The sequence below is a fragment of the Heterodontus francisci genome, chromosome 4 (genome assembly GCF_036365525.1).
Source record: "Heterodontus francisci isolate sHetFra1 chromosome 4, sHetFra1.hap1, whole genome shotgun sequence".
In the NCBI taxonomy this organism is placed as follows: domain Eukaryota; kingdom Metazoa; phylum Chordata; class Chondrichthyes; order Heterodontiformes; family Heterodontidae; genus Heterodontus; species Heterodontus francisci.
In genome coordinates, this window is record NC_090374.1 from 31,867,518 (window position 1) to 31,887,974 (window position 20,457).

General features: G+C 50.5%; 1 protein-coding gene across 1 annotated transcript in view; it reads right to left on the reverse strand.

Moving 5' to 3' along the window:
- LOC137368958 (N(4)-(beta-N-acetylglucosaminyl)-L-asparaginase-like) overlaps positions 1-697 on the reverse strand; it is a 42,680-nt gene extending 41,983 nt beyond the window's left edge. The window contains exon 1 of the mRNA XM_068029331.1: positions 492-697. Within this exon, the coding sequence (XP_067885432.1) occupies positions 492-654 (163 nt within the window). The 5' untranslated portion in view covers positions 655-697. The remainder of the gene's footprint in view (positions 1-491) is intronic.
- Between the last annotated feature and the right edge of the window lie 19,760 nt (positions 698-20,457).

Below are 20,457 nucleotides of genomic sequence, written 5' to 3' on the forward strand. Positions count from 1 at the left end.
TCCCATGAAAAAAATGTTGATGAGGGATTCAGCGATGGTAATGCCATTAAATGTCAAGGGGAGATGGTTAGATACTCTCTTGTTGGAGATGGTCATTACCTGGCATGTATGTGGCACAAATGTTATTTGCCACTTATCAGCCCAAGCAGATTATTGCTGAGAAAGTGCCGCACTGTTGAGGACACCTTCCATCACTTTGTTGATGATTGAAAATAGACTAATGGAGTGGTAATTGACCAGATTGGATCTGGTTTTTTTTTGTGGACAAGGACAAACCTTGGCAATTTTCCACACTGTCAGGTAAATGCCAGGGTTTTGTTGCGCTGGAACTTGATCTGAAACAGAATTAGATTAAGGACCGAAAGAAAAAACTAGTGCACGAGTTTGCAATTGCTCTCCCTGTACCAATGCATGCCATGTACAGGGGTACGCAAATAGGGCTACTTGGTTTCCCTTTTTTGTTTTGCAGTGCAATGCCTGCTTGCACTTACCTCGCTGCGTCGCATCTTTAAAGGGCCAGGTGTTAATGACAAGGGGCAGCTGGGCGGTCGCGAGCGAACAGTAGATGCTGAGCGCGAGGACCAGTGGAACATAGCCTGGGAATCTCATCGCAACGCGAACCCGGCTCTCATTCACAAAAAGGCCGCGTCCCATTCACAGAAAGCTCAGCCCGTCAAGATCAGGACTTCCGACTACACCCACGTACGGTGGCTGCAAAAGGACGACGAAGGAGCAGTACTTCGCTGTAAAAATCAAACTGGTTGCTGAAGCACCATTTAACTGCAAGGTTTACACCTCCTCATCTGTCATTGCATCAAGGCACCTAACCCACCTCTCCCCAAGTTAATTCCATAGAAGTTGACCCGTTTCCGAATCTCCTTCCAGATACTGGATACAGAGACTAATCTGCTGGGTTTTAAGGATTAAGAAGTGGCTTCTAAAAGTTTGCTGAATTTGAAGTTGTATCAGTTGGGTAAACTCAGCATCATTTGAGTATTGGAGAGAGGAGAAAAGAGAAATGTTGAGTATTTCTCTTTTAACCCTTGTAGTGCTAATATTTCCAGCAATTCAGTCTGTGGACTGCTCACTTTATTAATAATAATACCAGCAATAATTGCATTTATACAGTGCCTTTAATGTAGTAAAATATCCCAGGGTGCATCACAGAACTGAAATTTAAAAAAAAATTGGCACAGAGACACTTCACATGATATGAGGGCAGGTGACTAAAAATTAAGTCAAAGAAGAAGGTTTTGAGGAGTGTCTTAAAGGAAGAAAGAGAGGTGGAAATGTTCGAGAGCTTGAGACCTGGGCAGCTGAAGGCATGGTTGCCAATGATGGGGAGAAGGAAATTGGGAATGGGCAAGTGGTCAGAGTTCGAGGAGTGCAGAGATCTCTGAGGTTTGTAGGGCATGATCAGGACCCAATGTAGGTCATCAAGCACAGGGGTGATAGGTGAATGGGACTTGGCCCATTGGGATATGGGAAGCAGAGTTTTGGATGAGCTGAAATTTACAGATGCTGCAAGTTGGGAGGCTGGCCAGTAGAGCATTGGAATAAAAACAAGAAATGCTGGAATCACTCAACAGGTCTGGCAGCATCTGTGGAAAGAGAAGCAGAGTTAACGTTTCGGGTCAGTGACCCTTCTTCAGAACTGACAAATATTAGAAAAGTCACAGATTATAAACAAGTGAGGTGGGGGTGGGGCAAGAGATAACAAAGGAGAAGGTGCAGATTGGACCAGGCCACATAGCTGACCAAAAGGTCACAGAGAAAAGGCAAACAATATGTTAATGGTGTGTTGAAAGACAAAGCATTAGTACAGATTAGGTGTGAATACACTGAATATTGAACAGCAGCAAGTGCAAACCTGAAGAAAAACAACCTGAAAAAAACAGTGGGTAAGCAAACTGAACAAACTAAGATGAAATGAAATAAATGCAAAAAAAGATTGTAAAAAATGTAAAAAGGAATGTAAAAAAAAGGAAGAAAAAATAACTAAAAATGAAAGTAAAATGGGGGGCTGTCATGCTCTGAAATTATTGAACTCAATGTTCAGTCCGGCAGGCTGTAGTGTGCCTAATCGGTAGATGAGATGCTGTTCCTCGAGCTTGCGTTGATGTTCACTGGAACACTGCAGCAATCCCAGGACAGAGATGTGAGCATGAGAGCAGGGGGGAGTGTTGAAATGGCAAGCAACCGGAAGCTCAGGGTCCTGCTTGCGGACTGAGCGGAAATGTTCCGCAAAGCGGTCGCCCAGTCTGCGCTTGGTCTCCCCAATGTAGAGGAGACCACACTGTGAGCAGCGAATACAGTATACTACATTGAAAGAAGTACAAGTAAATCGCTGCTTCACCTGAAAGGAGTGTTTGGGGCCTGGGATAGTGAGGAGAGAGGAGGTAAATGGGCAGGTATTACACCTCCTGCGATTGCAGGGGAAGGTGCCCTGGGACGGGGACGAGGTGGTGGGGGTAATGGAGGAGTGGACCAGGGTGTCACGGAGGGAACGATCCCTTCGGAATGCTGACAGGGGAAGGGAGGGGAAGATGCGACTGGTAGTGGTATCACGCTGGAGGTGGCGAAAATGGCGGAGGATGATCCTTTGGATATGGAGGCTGGTGGGATGAAAAGTGAGGACAAGGGGAACCCTGTCACGTTTTTGGGAGGGAGGGGAATGGGTCGGACACGGTTGAGGGCCCTGTCAACCACAGTGGGGGGAGATCCTCGGTTGAGGAAAAAGGTCATATCAGAAGCACCGTCATGGAAGGTAGCATCATCAGAGCAGATGCGTCGGAGATGGAGAAACTGGGAGAATGGAATGGAGTCTTTACAGGAGGTAGGGTGTGAAGAAGTGTAGTCGAGGTAGCTGTGGGAGTCAGTGGGCTTATAATGGATATTGGTAGACAACCTATCCCCAGAGATGGAGACAGAGAAGTCGAGGAAGGGAAGGGAAGTGTCAGAGATGGACCATGTAAAGGTGAGAGAAGGGTGGAAATTGGAAGCAAAGTTGATTTGCAAAGTTTTGCATTTATTTCATTTCATCTTAGTTTGTTCAGTTTGCTTACCCACTTTTTTTCAGCTTATTTTTCTTCAGGTTTGCACTTGCTGCTGTTCAATATTCAGTGTATTCACACCTAATCTGTACAAATGCTTTGTCTTTCAACACACCATTAACATATTGTTTGCCTTTTCTCCGTGACCTTTTGGTCAGCTATGTGACCTGGGCCAATCTGCACCTTCTCCTTTGTTATCTCTTGCCCCACCCCCACCTCACTTGTTTATAATCTGTGACTTTTCTAATGTTTGTCAGTTCCGAAGAAGGGTCACTGACCCGAAACGTTAACTCTGCTTCTCTTTCCACAGATGCTGCCAGACCTGCTGAGTGATTCCAGCATTTCTTGCTTTTGTTTTAGATTTCCAGCATCCGCAGTATTTTGCTTTTATTTTAGTGTTTAATTCACTGCCACTTCTCTTCCAGGAATGCCTACCTTGAAGAAGTTCTGCTCTTCTCTCCGACGGGATTTTCGTTTGTCTCTTTTACCTTGTTCACCTTCATTGCTTTCTATTTCCCTCCTGGTGTTTGATAAGGTATCTACCAAAACTCATTTTCACAGCCACATCTCCTTCCTCAGTGACTGTCTCCGGCTCCGACTTATTCCAAGTGGATTCCAACTGCAGTTTCACCCATCATGCTTTGAAACCACCCAGGATCACAGGTATCTCCGAGAAATTCAACGTTCCTCGGACTGCTACTCTCGCCGCATCCTGAGATCCACACTCAGTGCTATGCGCCGCCACATGCACACACTGGACCTCTCTCTCCAGCAGCACCGTCTCACCTTATCTTAAATCTGTTCTACTCCGCAGTTTCATCTCATCTTACGTCTCATCCGACGCATTAACAAAAAACTTTTTTTCTTCCTTTCAGGTGTTAAGGAACGCAAGCTCCAGCAGCTGATGGGGACTAATGCCCCTCCAGATCCTCCTTCCGCTTCACTTCCCTCTGACCCCACCCCTTCTGATCTGGGTGTATTCACTATGACCGCAATTGTTGACAACGCGATCGGTAGGTGGCGCTGTTTTGGCACATGCGCAAATACAGCATGTGCCACGAAAACATCACAGCTTGCGACTGTAGCAGCTGCCAGGACTAAAGATGGCGCTGCTCAAAGAATCACAGAGATGAAACCTGACAAACACGTGGCAGAATACAATGGCCGGAGTGAGAGAGTGGAGCGGGCCGGGGAGAGCAGCGCGGGGGCCGGGGAGATCAGCGCGGGGGCCGGGGACAGCAGCGCGGGGGCCGGGGACAGCAGCGCGGGGAGACCAGCGGTAGCGGTGCCGGGGGGCGAGGAGGGAGAGGGAGGGGGGGCGAGAAAGAGGGAGAGGGGGGAGAAAGAGGGAGGGGGGGAGAAAGAGGGAGGGGGAGGGGGGAAGAAAGAGGGAGGGGGGAGAAAGAGGGAGAGGGAGGGAAAGAGGGAGAAGGGGGAGGGGGAGAAAGAGGGAGAGGGAGGCGGGAGGGAGAGGGAGGGGGGAGAAAGAGGGAGAGGGGGAGAAAGAGGGAGAGGGGGGAGAAAGAGGGAGGGGGAGAAAGAGGGAGAGGGAGGGGGGAGAAAGAGGGAGGGGGGGAGAAAGAGGGAGGGGGAGAAAGAGGGAGGGGGGAGAAAGAGGGAGAGGGGGAGAAAGAGGGAGGGGGAGAAAGAGGGAGGGGGAGAAAGAGGGAGTGGGGAGAAAGAGGGAGAGGGGGAGAAAGATGGAGAGGGGGAGAAAGAGGGAGAGGGGGAGAAAGAGGGAGGGGGGAGAAAGAGGGAGGGGGGAGAAAGAGGGAGAGGAGGAGAAAGAGGGAGGGGGGAGAAAGAGGGAGGGGGGAGAAAGAGGGAGGGGGGAGAAAGAGGGAGAGGGGGGAGAAAGAGGGAGAGGGGGGAGAAAGAGGGAGAGGGAGGGGTAAGGAAGGGGGGAGGGGGAGAAAGAGGGAGAGGGAGGGGGAGAAAGAGGGAGAGGGAGGGGGGGAGAAAGAGGGAGGGGGGAGAAAGAGGGAGAGGGGGAGAAAGAGGGAGAGGAGGAGAAAGAGGGAGAGAAAGAGGGGGAGGGGGAGAGAGAGGGAGAGGGGGAGGGGGAGAGAAAGAGGGGTAGGGGGAGAGAAAGAGGGGAGAGGGGGGGAGAAAGTGGGAGAGGGAGGGGTAAGGAAGGGGGGAGGGAGAGAGCTGGGGGGAGAGGGAGGAAGGGGAGAGAGTGGGGGGGGGGGAGCAGCGGAACGGAAGGGGAGTGCCTTTTTCTGTGCATGCGCCATAAACACAACAGCAAAAGACTTACCGGCCAGTCCCTGGACCCGGTGACACCAAGGTCTTCGCACGCTCGCTCCCCGCAGCTCTCTACGGCCTCTCGCTTCCGGCCCTCTCCATTCAGCCGTTCCCTCCAGCTGCGGATGCCCAATCCAGTTGCTTTCTCCCCTACCCAGTTGCTTTCTCTACTTCTCCACAGTACTTCAGGCATTGCAACTGTTTGGTCCCTACATTTTGCATGCTCCCTCTCCCCACCCCTCCCCGCTCTCCCCACCCCTCCCCCTCTTCACCCACCCCTCCCTCTACCCCCCCACCACAGTTGAATATCTGAAGTGCAGTTGCAATGTCGGGGAAATAGCATGCAAAACAAAACCTCAACAATTCTGGGTTTAATTATTGAAAAGTTTTATTAAGTTCATTAAGTATCCGAGGAACTGCGTGCATGGATACATGATTGTTGTGTCCAGCATTCCCGTTAGACAGACAGGCCGAGTCTCTGCTATGCACAGCTAAAGAGATTGTTCCTGGAGAGCCTTGTGGTGAATAAACGCTTGGCTCTCTATTCCACTACTGTATTGTCCATGTGAAGAAGGCAAAATCACAAGAGTCTGAGCTCAGTCTATTCTTGGTGAATGTTCCCCAAGCGCATCCCAATGTGCATTCCCAATTCATCCATAAATGCAATGTTCCTTTCCACATCGTGATGAGCTCCGCAGCATGATCTAGTTGCCTTCGTTGCTTGAATGCTGACCTTAAGTCTCAAGGATTGTTTTCTCGACGGCATGTTTTACATGAAAAGAAATAAAGCAAATCAGAGTCAGAACTTGCCTCCCTCCATCCACTGAAATTACTGTTGTGCACACCTTTTTAAGTTCTGCAGTGAAGGCACCAATTGATAACATCGCCAATGAAGCACTTATTACCCACCTCAGATGCAGGAATCAGCACATCCTTGCGTCCTCTCCTGCACTGCCTCCTTTGCTTGAATGCCGTCCTTAAGTGTCAAGGATTGTTTTCTCAAGGGCACGTTTTACATGAAAGAAAATAAGGAAAGAACATCAGTGTCAGAGCTTCCCTCCCTCCAATGAAATTACTGTTGAGCATGCTTTGTGTTCTGCGGTAAAGGCATGTACTGATAACACTGTCAATGAATCACTTAGTACCCACCTCAGCTGTAGGAGACAGGATGATGTTACTGCCCCTATCTCGTGATGGTTCAAAGCTGCTCTCAGGCAAAACATGAATGATGCGAGGGTGCTGGAAAAGAAGCACATTTCTTTTGGGCTATGAACATAAAGCTGGCCATTTAGCCCAGCAGTTCCCTGCCAGTGGTTATGTTACTCATGCGTCTTTCCATCCATTCCCATTTAATCCTGCCTACTACTATCACCAGTTGTGTTCACAGCAAGAGCATTCACATTTCTGCTACCACTGGACACGGCATGCTCCCCAAGTGCTTGACCCCTTTGGACGCCCTCTCTGCTTGACAGGCAGCAACTGGCAATTGCGGAGTCTCACAAGGCTCTGCATGGTTGTTTCAACGTCGGATGGGGAAACAGGTGGCTGTGTGTCCATGAGCACTGCTCTGATGGGTGTAGGAGCAGGTAACTGTGTGCCCATGAGCACTGCCCTGATGGGTGTAGGAGCAGGTAACTGTGTGTCCATGTGTACTGCCCTGATGGGTGTAGAAGCAGGTGACTGTGTAACTGAGCAGCAAGGAGGGTACCGCAGGTAGGGGAAGTGGAGATTTGAACAGGCAGGCATATGTATGGTCCATCAGATCATTAGGCCAGGGGGTGAGACGCTCAGGATCCAGGGTTTGTGACACGTGACTGATGTCCAGCGCGCGGCTACCTCCATCCGAAGGTGCTTCCGGGCAATTGTTGGGCATAGTAAATGGCTCCATCTCATCAGCCAGTCCTTGCTGCCAGCGGAGAGTCTGTTGCCGCAGCCAGTCCAGTCTCCTCATGAATGCTGCCGTTCCACTCTGCAGAACGGCCTGTTGTAGCTGGTACAATTGATCTGAAAGCAAGCGGTATTTTTCATTGTGGCTGAGGGGCCTTGGCTGTTCCTCTGTAATCACAATGACAGCAGCCATGCCTGTCGTCGTTGGTGTCTGAGATGCACGCCAGCGACAATTGGGGGCGAGCCTGTCCAAAGGCAGACCCAGATGCCTCTGCACAACAACAGCATGTTTGCAGGGCAACAAAGTCTGAATGGAGAAGATGCAGCTGCAGGTAGCCTGGCCATCATGTATCTGCAGTGTGTACTGTTTGGCGCCAGAAATCACAGTCACTGTGCCTTCATCCTGCTACTTGCGGTGGCTCAGACAATGGAAATGTTTTCAGAGCAACTCACAACAGGGACTGGAGAACATGCGGTGGCCCAGACAATGGAAATGTTTTCAGAGCAACTCACAACAGGGACTGGAGAACATGCGGTGGCCCAGACAATGGAAATGTTTTCAGAGCAACTTACAAAGGCAGAGCAACTTACCTTGGAACAATCTCCTGTGTCAAATAAAAATGAAGCAAGTCTCCAAAACGAATAAATAATTCAGATAAAATGCGAGAAAATGCCCGACGAAACCTCTCCTCCTTCCACTTTCAAAAAGTCGCGCCGAAGCTTTGACGCATGCGCAGAGGCCAAACAGGCGCGTCGGCGATGACGTCATCTGCGCATGCGCACAACGGTCCTGGCAGGTCGGACCGCAGCGCATGCGCAGAGATGAGGAGACTGTGTGCGCATGCGCGTACCGTGTCGTCTGCGCATGCGCAAAGCGGTCCTGGTAAGCCGGACCGCAGCGCATGCGCAGGGGGCATGAGACTGTCTGCGCATGTGCGCACCGCGGCGCATCCTGATGACGTGTCCGATGAAGTAGCGTTGTCATGAATTACTTTGATTCACTATACCCTCTTACCTCCCCCTCTCTGATGCTGAGCGTTCTGTACTCAGCAAAGGTCTCAGTTTTATCCACTTACGCCCCCACCTCAATGAATTTCGTGCTCGGCATGACGTTGAGCTCTTCTTCCGTCGCCTCCGCCTCCAGGCTCACTTCTTCGACCAGGAGTCCTCCCCCCGACCAGCAGACCCATTCACCCGCCTCCAGCATTCTCCCTCTACCTGGACACCTCCCCCTGGCCTCTTACCCGCTCTTGATCTCTTCATTGAAAACTGTCGGCGAGACATTGGTCGTCTCAATTTCTCTGCCCCCCTCACTCACTCTAACCTGTCCCCCTCTGAACTTGAGGCACTCCGGTCTCTCAGGTCTAACCCAGACATGGTCATCAAACCTGCAGACAAGGGTGGTGCTGTTGTTGTATGGCGTACCGACCTCTACCTTGCAGAAGCTCAACGCCAACTCACGGACACTTCTTCCTACCTCCCTCTGGACCATGACCCCACCACCGAACATCAAGCCACCGTCCAAAGGACTGTCACTGACCTCATCTCCTCTGGAGATCTTCCCTCTACGGCTTCCAACCTCATAGTCCCACAACCCCGGACAGCCCGCTTCTACCTCGTTCCCAAAATCCACAAACGGGACTGTCCCGGCAGACCCATTGTGTCAGCCTGCTCCTGCCCCACTGAACTTATTTCTTCCTATCTAGACTCTGTCTTTTCTCCGCTGGTCCAGTCTCTTCCCACCTACATCCGTGACTCTTCTGACGCCCTACGTCATTTTGACAATTTCCAGTTTCCTCGTCCCAACTGCCTCCTCTTCACTATGGACGTCCAATCGCTCTACACCTCCATCCCCCACCAGGATGGTTTGAGGGCTCTCCGCTTCTTCCTGGAACAGAGGCCCAACCAGTCCCCATCCACCACCACCCTCCTCCGCCTGGCTGAACTTGTTCTCACATTGAACAACTTCTCCTTCAACTCCATGCACTTCCTTCAAGTAAAAGGTGTCGCTATGGGTACCCGCATGGGTCCTAGTTATGCCTGTCTTTTTGTGGGATATGTCGAGCATTCTTTGTTCCAGTCCTACTCAGGCCCCCTCCCCCAACTCTTTTTCCGGTACATTGATGACTGTATCGGTGCCGTTTCCTGCTCCCGCCCCGAACTAGAAAACTTTATCAACTTTGCTTCCAATTTCCACCCTTCTCTCACCTTTACATGGTCCATCTCTGACACTTCCCTTCCCTTCCTCGACTTCTCTGTCTCCATCTCTGGGGATAGGTTGTCTACCAATATCCATTATAAGCCCACTGACTCCCACAGCTACCTCGACTACACTTCTTCACACCCTACCTCCTGTAAGGACTCCATTCCATTCTCCCAGTTTCTCCGTCTCCGACGCATCTGCTCTGATGATGCTACCTTCCATGACGGTGCTTCTGATATGACCTCCTTTTTCCTCAACCGAGGATTTCCCCCCACTGTGGTTGACAGGGCCCTCAACCGTGTCCGACCCATTCCCCGCACCTCTACCCTCACCTCTTCCCCTCCCTCCCAGAACCGTGACAGGGTTCCCCTTGTCCTCACTTTTCATCCCACCAGCCTCCATATCCAAAGGATCATCCTCTGCCATTTTCGCCACCTCCAGCGTGATGCCACTACCAGTCACATCTTCCCCTCCCTTCCCCTGTCAGCATTCCGAAGGGATCGTTCCCTCCGCGACACCCTGGTCCACTCTTCCATTACCCCCACCACCTCGTCCCCGTCCCAGAGCACCTTCCCCTGCAATCGCAGGAGGTGTAATACCTGCCCATTTACCTCCTCTCTCCTCACTATCCCAGGCCCCAAACACTCCTTTCAGGTGAAGCAGCGATTTACTTGTACTTCTTTCAATGTAGTATACTGTATTCGCTGCTCACAGTGTGGTTTCCTCTACATTGGGGAGACCAAGCGCAGACTGGGCGACCGCTTTGCGGAACATTTCCGCTCAGTCCGCAAGCAGGACCCTGAGCTTCCGGTTGCTTGCCATTTCAACACTCCCCCCTGCTCTCATGCTCACATCTCTGTCCTGGGATTGCTGCAGTGTTCCAGTGAACATCAACGCAAGCTCGAGGAACAGCATCTCATCTACCGATTAGGCACACTACAGCCTGCCGGACTGAACATTGAGTTCAATAATTTCAGAGCATGACAGCCCCCAATTTTACTTTCATTTTTAGTTATTTTTTCTTCCTTTTTTTTACATTCCTTTTTACATTTTTTACAATTTTTTTTGCATTTATTTCATTTCATCCTAGTTTGTTCAGTTTGCTTACCCACTTTTTTTCAGGTTGTTTTTCTTCAGGTTTGCACTTGCTGCTGTTCAATATTCAGTGTATTCACACCTAATCTGTACTAATGCTTTGTCTTTCAACACACCATTAACATATTGTTTGCCTTTTCTCCGTGACCTTTTGGTCAGCTATGTGGCCTGGTCCAATCTGCACTTTCTCCTTTGTTATCTCTTGCCCCACCCCCACCTCACTTGTTTATAATCTGTGACTTTTCTAATATTTGTCAGTTCTGAAGAAGGGTCACTGACCCGAAACGTTAACTCTGCTTCTCTTTCCACAGATGCTGCCAGACCTGCTGAGTGATTCCAGCATTTCTTGTTTTTGTTTCAGATTTCCAGCATCCGCAGTATTTTGCTTTTATTTTAGAGCATTGGAATAGTCAAGCCTAGAGATAACATAGACAAGGATGAGGATTTCAGCAGCAGATGAGCTGAAGTAGGGGCAGAGACGTGCAATGGTAAGGAAGTGGAAGTAGGCATTCTTGATGAGAAGGCCAGATTTTTCCTGAAAGTGCTCATTCAGTGATGTACATCTTAAACCTCACCATCCTAGCTCATCAATCTTAACAGTTCTATGTTCCAAATTTTGCTAGTTTTCTACTTAAGAATGTTATTTGAGTTCAAACATAACTATTGTTGTGTATGTTGTCACGGAAGGAAGAGTGACGAGGTCCTGCAGGGGGAGTTTAGGGAGTTAGGTAGTAATCTAGGGTTGTAATCTCTGGATTACTCCCTGTGCCACGTACCAGTGAGGCTAGAAATAGGAAGATAGTGCAGCTAAACACGTGGCTGAGCAGCTGGTGTAGAAGGGAGGGTTTCAAATATCTGGACCATTGGGCTCTCTTCAGGGACAGATGGGACCTGTACAAGAAGGACGGGTTGCATCTAAACTGGAAGGGCACTAATATCCTGGCTGCGAGGTTTGCTAGCGTCACTCGGGAGGGTTTAAACTAGTGTGGCAGGGGGGTGGGAACCAGAGCAGTAGGACAGATAGTGAAATAAATGAGGAGGACATAGTAAATAAGGCCAGTAGGACTAAGAGGAAGAGCAGGCAGGGAGATGTTGCTGAGCACAGCGGGACTGGTGGTCTGAAGTGCATTTGTTTCAATGCAAGAAGTATAACAGGTAAGGCAGATGAATTTAGAGCTTGGATTAGTACTTGGAAATATGATGTTGTTGCTATTGTAGAGACTTGGTTGAGGGAAGGGCATGATTGGCAGCTAAATTTAGTTTAGAATGTTCCAGGCTTTAGTTTAGTTTTTAGTTTAGTTTAGAGATACAGCACTGAAACAGGCCCTTCGGCCCACCGAGTCTGTGCCGACCATCAACCACCCATTTATACTAATCCTACACTAATTCCATATTCCTACCACATCCCCACCTGTCCCTATATTTCCCTACCACCTACCTATACTCGGGGCAATTTATAATGACCAATTAACCTATCAACCAGCAAGTCTTTGGCATGTGGGAGGAAACCGGAGCACCCGGAGGAAACCCACGCAGACACAGGGAGAACTTGCAAACTCCACACAGGCAGTACCCAGAATTGAACCCGGGTTGCTGGAGCTGTGAGGCTGCGGTGCTAACCACTGCGCCACTGTGCCGCCCGTAGAAGCCGCTTTAGAAGCTTCAGGCGGGATAGAGGGGGATGTAAAAAGGGTGGGGGAGTTGCATTACTGGTTAAGGAGAATATCAGCTGTACTGTGGGAGGACACCTCAGAGGGGTCATGCAGCGAGGCAATATGGGTGGAGCTCAGGAATAGGAAGGGTGCAGTCACGATATTGGGGGTTTACTACAGGCCTCCTAAAAGCCAGCGGGAGGTAGAGGAGCAGATATGTGGACAGATTTTGGAAAGATGTAAAGGTAACAGGGTTGTGGTGGTGGGTGATTTTAACTGCCCCGATATTGACTGGGACTCACTTAGTGCTAGGGGCTTGGATGGGGCAGAATTTGTGAGGAGCATCCAGGAGGGCTTCTTGAAACAGTATGTAGATAGTCCAACTAGGGATGGGGCCATACTGGACCTGGTATTGGGGAATGAGCCCGGCCAGGTGGTCGAAGTTTCAGTGGGGGGGCATTTCGGGAGCAGTGACCATAATTCCATAAGTTTTAAGGTACTTGTGGATAAGGATAAGAGTAGTCCTCGGGTGAAGGTGTTAAATTGGGGGAAGGCTAATTATAACAATATTAGGCAGGAACTGAAGAACTTAGATTGGGGGCGGCTGTTTGAGGGTAAATCAACATCTGACATGTGGGAGTCTTTCAAACGTCAGCTGATTAGAATCCAGGACCAGTATGTTCCTGTGAGGAAGAAAGACAAGTTTGGCAAGTTTCAGGAACCTTGGATAACACGGGATATTGTGAGCCGAGGCAAAAAGAAAAAGGAAGCATTTGTAAGGGCTGGTAGGCGAGGAACAGATGAAGCACTTGAGGAATAAAAAGGCAGTAGGAAGGAACTTAAGCAAGGAGTTAGGAGGGCTAAATGGGGTCATGAAAAGTCACTGGCAAACAGGATTAAGGAAAATCCCAAGGCTTTTTATACATATATAAAGAGCAAGAGGGTAACCAGGGAAAGGGTTGGCTCACTCAAGGACAGAGATGGGAATCTATGTGTGGAGCCAGAGGAAATGGGCGAGGTGCTAAATGAGTACTTTGCATCAGTATTCACCAAAGAGAAGGACTTAGTGGATGATGAGCCTAGGGAAGGGAGTGCAGATAGTCTCAGTCATCTCATTATCAAAATGGAGGTGTTGGGTGTCTTGCAAAGCATTAAGGTAGATACGTCCCATGGGCCTGATGGGATCTACCCCAGAATACTGAGGGAGGCAAGGGAAGAAATCGTTGGGGCCTTGACAGAAATCTTTGCATCCTCATTGGCTACAGGTGAGGTCCCAGAGGACTGGAGAATAGCCAATGTTGTCCTTTTGTTTAAGAAGGGTGGCAAGGATAATCCAGGAAATTATATATTATATATTAAGGGCGGCACAGTGGCGCAGTGGTTAGCACCGCAGCCTCACAGCTCCAGCGACCCGGGTTCAATTCTGGGTACTGCCTGTGTGCAGTTTGCAAGTTCTTCCTGTGTCTGCGTGGGTTTCCTCCGGGTGCTCCGGTTTCCTCCCACAAGCCAAAGACTTGCTGGTTGAAAGGTTAATTGGCCATTATAAATTGCCCCTAGTATAGGTAGGTGGTAGGGAAATGTGGGGACAGGTAGGAATATGGAATTAGTGTAGGATTAGTATAAATGGGTGGTTCATGGTCGGCACAGACTCGGTGGGCCGAAGGGCCTGTTTCAGTGCTGTATCTCTAAACTAAACTATAGGCCGGTGAGCCTTACGTCAGTGGTAGGGAAACTATTAGAGAGGATTATTTGGGACAGGATTTACTCCCATTTGGAAACAAACAAACTTATTAGCGAGAGACAGCAAGGTTTTGTGAAGGGGAGGTCGTGTCTTACTAATTTGATTGAGTTTTTTGAGGAAGTGACGAAGATGATTGATGAAGGAAGGGCAGTGGATGTTATCTATATGGACTTTAGTAAAGCCTTTGACAAGGTCCCTCATGGCAGACTGGTACAAAAGGTGAAGTCACATGGGATCAGAGGTGAGCTGGCAAGATGGATACAGAACTGGCTCGGTCATAGAAGACAGAGGGTATCAGTGGATGGGTGTTTTTCTGAATGGAGGGATGTGACTAGTGGTGTTCCGCAGGGATCAGTGCTGGGACCTTTGCTGTTTGTAGTATATATAAATGATTTGGAGGAAAATGTAGCTGGTCTGATTAGTAAATTTGCGGACGACACAAAGGTTGGTGGAGTTGCGGATAATGATGAGGATTGTCAGAGGATACAGCAGGATATAGATCGGCTGGAGACTTGGGCGGAGAAATGGCAGATGGAGTTTAATCCGGACAAATGTGAGGTAATGCATTTTGGAAGGTCTAATGCAGGTGGGAGGTATACAGTAAATGGCAGAACCCTTCGGAGTATTGACAGGCAGAGAGATCTGGGCGTACAGGTGCACAAGTCACTGAAAGTGGCAACGCAGGTGGATAAGGTAGTCAAGAAGGCATACGGCATGCTTGTCTTCATCGGTCGGGGCATAGAGTATAAAAATTGGCATGTCATGCTGCAGCTGTACAGAACTTTAGTTAGGCCACACTTAGAATATTGCGTGTAATTCTGGTCGCCACACTACCAGAAGGACGTGGAGGCTTTGGAGAGGGTACAGAAGAGGTTTACCAGGATGTTGCGTGGTCTGGAGGGCATTAGCTATGAGGAGAGGTTGGAAAAACTCGGATTATTTTCACTGGAACGACGGAGGTGGAGGGGCGACATGATAGAGGTTTACAAAGTTATGAGCGGCATGGACAGAATGGATAGTCAGAAGCTTTTTCCCAGGGTGGAAGAGTCAGTTACTGGGGGACATAGGTTTAAGGTGTGAGGGGCAAAGTTTAGAGGGGATGTGCGAGGCAAGTTTTTTACACAGAGGGTGGTGAGTGCCTGGAACTTGCTGCCAGGGGAGGTGGTGGAAGCAGATACGATAGCGACGTTTAAGAGACATCTTGACAAATACATGAATAGGAAGGGAATAGAGGGATATGGGCCCCAGAAGTGCAGAAGGTGTTAGTTTAGGCAGGCATCAAGATTGGCGCAGGCTTGGAGGGCCGAATGGCCTGTTCCTGTGCTGTTCTTTGTTCTTTGTTCTTTGGAACTGTTTCTTTTTTTTCTCTTTGGATTAAAAACAGTGTGTGCCTTTAGGACTCTGTTAGAACACAGTGTGCCTTTAAGACTGAGGACAGGATGCCAGCTGCACCTGTCCCTCGGCCACAGCAGGAGAGAGAGATCACATATATAATGTTTCGATTTGACTGTGTGTAGAAACTGGCAAAAAACAGTCTGAACCAGCCGTCAGAGAAGAGTGCTTACTGAAGTAAAGAGCTGTCTATTTCTCAGCAGAAATTCTACAATGAGCTTAAGGCGAGGTTAATTGTTTAAGAAGGAAAAACCCTTTGAAGAGACCATTTGTATTGCTGGAGTAAAGTTTCAACTGCTTTTCTTGATCAAAATAACCTGGACTTGGGTGTGCAGGGCACAGTTTAAAAACTTGCAGATGACACAAAACTTGGAAGTAATGTGAACTGTGAGGAGGTTAGTGATAGAATTTATGAAGACATAGGCTGGTGGAATGGGCCGACAAGTGGCAGATGAATTTTAATGCAGAGAAGTGTGAAGTGATACAGTTTGGTAGGAACAGCAAGGAAAGGCAATATAAAATAACAAAGTAATTCATGACAACGCTACATCATCGCCGACGTCATCAGGATGCGCCGCGGTGCGCACATGCGCAGACGGTCTCATGCCCTCTGCGCATGCGCTGCGGTCCGGCTTGCCAGGACCGTTTTGCGCATGCGCAGATGACGTCATCGCGTTACATCGTCTTCCTCGGGCAACGCGCCAGGTTGGCCTCTGCGCATGCGTCAAAGCTTCAGCGCGACTTTTTGAAAGTGGAAGGAGGAGAGGTTTCGTCGGGCATTTTCTCGCATTTTATCTGAATTATTTATTCATTTTGGAGACTTGCTTCATTTTTATTTGACACAGGAGATTGTTCCAAGGTAAGTTGCTCTGCCTTTGTAAGTTGCTTTGAAAACATTTCCATTGTCTGGGCCACCGCATGTTCTCCAGTCCCTGTTGTGAGTTGCTGTGTGCAGGCAGTACATGTGCTGCAACCTACCGTCTTAACAGTCACTTTCGTTTTTCTAACGTTTTAATGGAGTGCATTCTGTATTTCTTATCTCATCTCATGTTTCCCGTGAGCAGACTGGACTGGCTGCGGCAACAGACTCTCCGCTGGCAGCAAGGACTGGCTGATGAGATGGAGCCATTTACTATGCCCAACAATTGCCCGGAAGCACCTTCGGATGGAGGTGGCCACGCGCTGGACATCAGTCACGTGTCACAAACCCTGGATCCTGAGCGTCTCACCCCCTGGCCTAATGATCTGATGGACCATACATATGCCTGCCTGTTCAAAGCTCCACTTCCCCTACCTGCGGTACCCTCTCCTTGCTGCTCAGTTACACAGTCACCTGTTCCTGCACCCATCAGAGCAGTGCACATGGGCACACAGCCACCTGTTTCCCCATCCGCCTTTGAAACGACCATGCAGAGCCTTGTGAGACTCCGCAATTGCCAGTTGCTGCCTGTCAAGCAGAGAGGGCGTCCAAAGGGGTCAAGCACTTGGGGAACATTCAGCAAGAAGAGACTGAGCACGAAAAGAAACAAGCATGCCGTGTCCAGTGATAGCAGAAATGTGAATGCTCTTGCTGTGAACACAACTGGTGATAGTAGTAGGCAGGATTAAATGGGAATGGATGGGAAGACGCACGAGTAACATAACCACTAGCAGGGAACTGCTGGGCTAAATGGCCAGCTTTATGTTCATAGCCCAAAAGAAATGTGCTTCTTTTCCAGCACCCTCACATCATTCATGTTTTCCCTGAGAGCAGCATTGAACCATCACGAGATAGGGGCAGTAACATCATCCTGCCTCCTACAGCTGAGGTGGGTACTAAGTGATTCATTGGCGGTGTTATCAGTACATGCCTTTACCGCAGAACACAAAGCATGCTCAACAGTAATTTCATTGGAGGGAGGGAAGCTCTGACACTGATGTTCTTTCCTTATTTCCTTTCATGTAAAACGTGCCCTTGAGAAAACAATCCTTGACACTTAAGGACGGCATTCAAGCAAAGGAGGCAGTGCGGGAGAGGACGCAAGGATATGATGATTCCTGCATCTGAGGTGGGTAATAAGTGCTTCATTGGCGACGTTATCAATTGGTGCCTTCACTGCAGAACTTAAAAAGGTGTGCGCAACAGTAATTTCAGTGGATGGAGGGAGGCAAGCTCTGACTCTGATTTGCTTTATTTCTTTTTCATGTAAACATGCCGTCGAGAAAACAATCCTTGAGACTTAATGTCAGCATTCAAGCAACGAAGGCAACTGGATCATGCTGCGGAGCTGGTCACGATGTGGAAAGGAACATTGCATTTATGGATGAATTGGGAATGCACATTGGGATGCGTTTGGGGAACATTCAACAAGAATAGACTGAGCTCAGACTCTTGTGACTTTGCCTTCTTCACATGGACAATACAGTAGTGGAATAGAGAGCCAAGCGTTCATTCACCACAAGGCTCTCCAGGAACAATCTCTTTAGCTGTGCAGAGCAGAGACTCGGCCTGTCTGTCTCACGGGAATGCTGGAAACACAACACTCATGTATCCATGCACAGCAGTTCCTCGGATGCTTAATGAACTTAATAAAACTTCTCAATAATTAACCCAGAATTGTTGAGGCTTTGTTTTGCATGCTATTTCCCCGACCTTGCAGCTGCACTTCAGATATTCAACTGTGGTGGAGGGGTGGAGGTAGGGGGGTAGAGGGATGGGTGGCGGTAGGGGGGTAGATGGAGAGGGGGGGAGGGGAGGGGTGGGGAGAGCAGGGAGGGGTGGGGAGAGAGAGCATGCAAAATGCAGGGACCAGACAGTTGCAATGCCTGAAGTACTGTGGAGAAGTAGGGGAGAAGCAACTGGATTGGGCATCTGCAGCTGGAGGGAACAGCTGAATGGAGAGGGCCGGATGGGGAGAGGCCGTAGAGAGCTGCGGGGAGCGAGTGTGCGAAGACTTCGGTGTCGCCGGTCCAGGAACTGGCCGGTAAGTCTTTTGCTGTTGTGTTTCTGGTGCATGCACAGAAAAAGGCACTCCTCTTCCGCTCCGCTGCTCCCCCACCCCCACTCCCGCCCTTCACCCCCACCCCTCCCTCTCTTTTTCCCCCCCTCCCTCCTCTCTCTTCCCCCCCTCCCTCCTCTCTCTTCCCCCTCCCACCTCTCTCTTCCCCCCTCCCCCTCTTTCCCCTCCCCCTCTTTCCCCTCCCTCCTTTTCCCCCCTCCCTCTCTTCCCCCCCTCTCTTCCCCCTCCCTCTCTTTCTCCCCCCTCTCTTTTCTCCCCCCTCATTTCTCCCCCCCTCCCTCTCTTTTCCCCCTCCCTCTCTTTCCCCCCTCCCTTTCTTTTCCCCCTCCCTCTTTTTCCCCCTCCCTCTTTTTCCCCCTCCCTCTCTTTCCCCCTCCCTCTCTTTTCCCCCTCCCTCCTCTTTTCCCCCTCTCTTTTCTCCCCCCTCACTTTTCTCCCCCCTCTCTCTTTCTCCCCCTCCCTCTTTTCCCCCTCCCTCTCTTTCCCCCCTTCTCTTCCCCCCCCTCTCTTTTTCCCCTCCTCTCTTTTCCCCTTCCCTCTCTTTCCCCCTCCCTCTCTTTTCCCCCTCTCTTTCTCCCCCTCTCTCTTTCCCCTTCCCTCTCTTTTCCCCCTCCCTCTCTTTTCCCCCCTCTCTTTTCTCCCCTCTCTTTTCTCCCCCCATTCTTTTCTCCCCCCTCTCTTTTCTCCCCCTCTCTTTTCTCCCCCCTCTCTTTTCTCCCCTCTCTTTTCTCCCCCTCCCTCTCTTTCCCCCCTCCCTCTCCCTCCCTCCCCCCTTCTCTTCCCCCCCTCCTTCTCTTCCCCCCCCTCTCTTTTTCCCCCTCCCCCTCTCTTTCCCCCCTCCCCCTCTCTTTCCCCTCCCTCTCTTTTCCCCCTCCCTCTCTTCCCCCCTCTCTTTCCCCCCTCTCTTTCCCCCCCTCTCTTTCCCCCCTCTCTTTCCCCCCTCTCTTTTCCCCCTTCCCTCTCTTCCCCCCTCCCCCTCTTTTTCCCCCCTCCCCCTCTCTTTCCCCTCCCTCTCTTTTCCCCCCTCCCTCTCTTCCCCCCTCTCTTTCCCCCCTCTCTTTCCCCCCTCTTTTCCCCCTCTCGTTTCCCCCCTCCCTCTCTTCCCCCCTCCTTCTCTTCCCCCTCCCTCTCTTCCCCCTCCCTCTCTTTCCCCCCCCCTTCTTTTCCCTACCTCTTTTCCCCGCCCCTCCCTCTCTTTCCCCCCTCCCTCTCTTTTCCCCCACCCTCTCTTTTCCCCCACCCTCTCTTTTCCCCCCTCCCTCTCTTTTCCCCCCTCCCTCTCTTTTCCCCCCTCCCTCTCTTTTCCCCCCTCCCTCTCTTTTCCCCCCTCCCTCTCTTCCCCCCTCCCTCTCTTCCCCCCCTCCCTCTCTTCCCCCCTCTCTTTCCCCCTCTCTTTCCCCCCTCTCTTTCCCCCCTCTCTTTTCCCCCTCCCTCTCTTCCCCCCTCTTTTCTCCCCCCTCTCTTTTCTCCCCCCTCCCTCTCTTTTCCCCCCTCCCTCTCTTTCCCCCCTCCCTCTCTTTCCCCCCTCCTTCTCTTCCCCCTCTCTTTTCCCCCTCCTCTCTTTCCCCCCCTCCTCTCTTTTCCCCCCTCCTCTCTTTTCCCCCCTCCCTCTCTTTTCCCCCCTCCCTCTCTTTTCCCCCCTCCCTCTCTTTTCCCCCCCCTCTCTTTTCCCCCCTCCCTCTCTTCCCCCCCTCTCTTTTCTCCCCCCTCTCTTTTCTCCCCTCTCCTTCTCTTTTCCCCCCTCCTCTTTTCCCCGCCCTCCCTCTCTTTTCCCCGCCCTCCCTCTCTTTTCCCGCCCTCCCTCTCTTTTCCCCCCTCCCTCTCTTTCCCCCCCTCCCCTTTCCCCCCCCTCCATCTCTTTCCCCCCTCCCTCTCTTCCCCCCCCCCCCCCGCTGACACCCTCAACGCTGCCCTCCCCGGCCCCCGCGCTGCTCTCTCACTCCGGCCATTGTATGCTGCCACGTGTTCATTCGGTTGCCTCTGTGTGATTCTTTGAGCAGCGCCATCTTTAAGTCCTGGCAGCTGCTACAGTCACAATCTGTGACGTTTTCGCGGCACATGCTGTATTTGCGCATGTGCCAAAACAGCGCCACCTACCGTTCGCGTTGTCAACAATTGCGGTCATAAAATAAAGTATACAATACTAAAGGGGGTGCAGGAGCAGAGGGACCTGGGGTGTATGCGCACA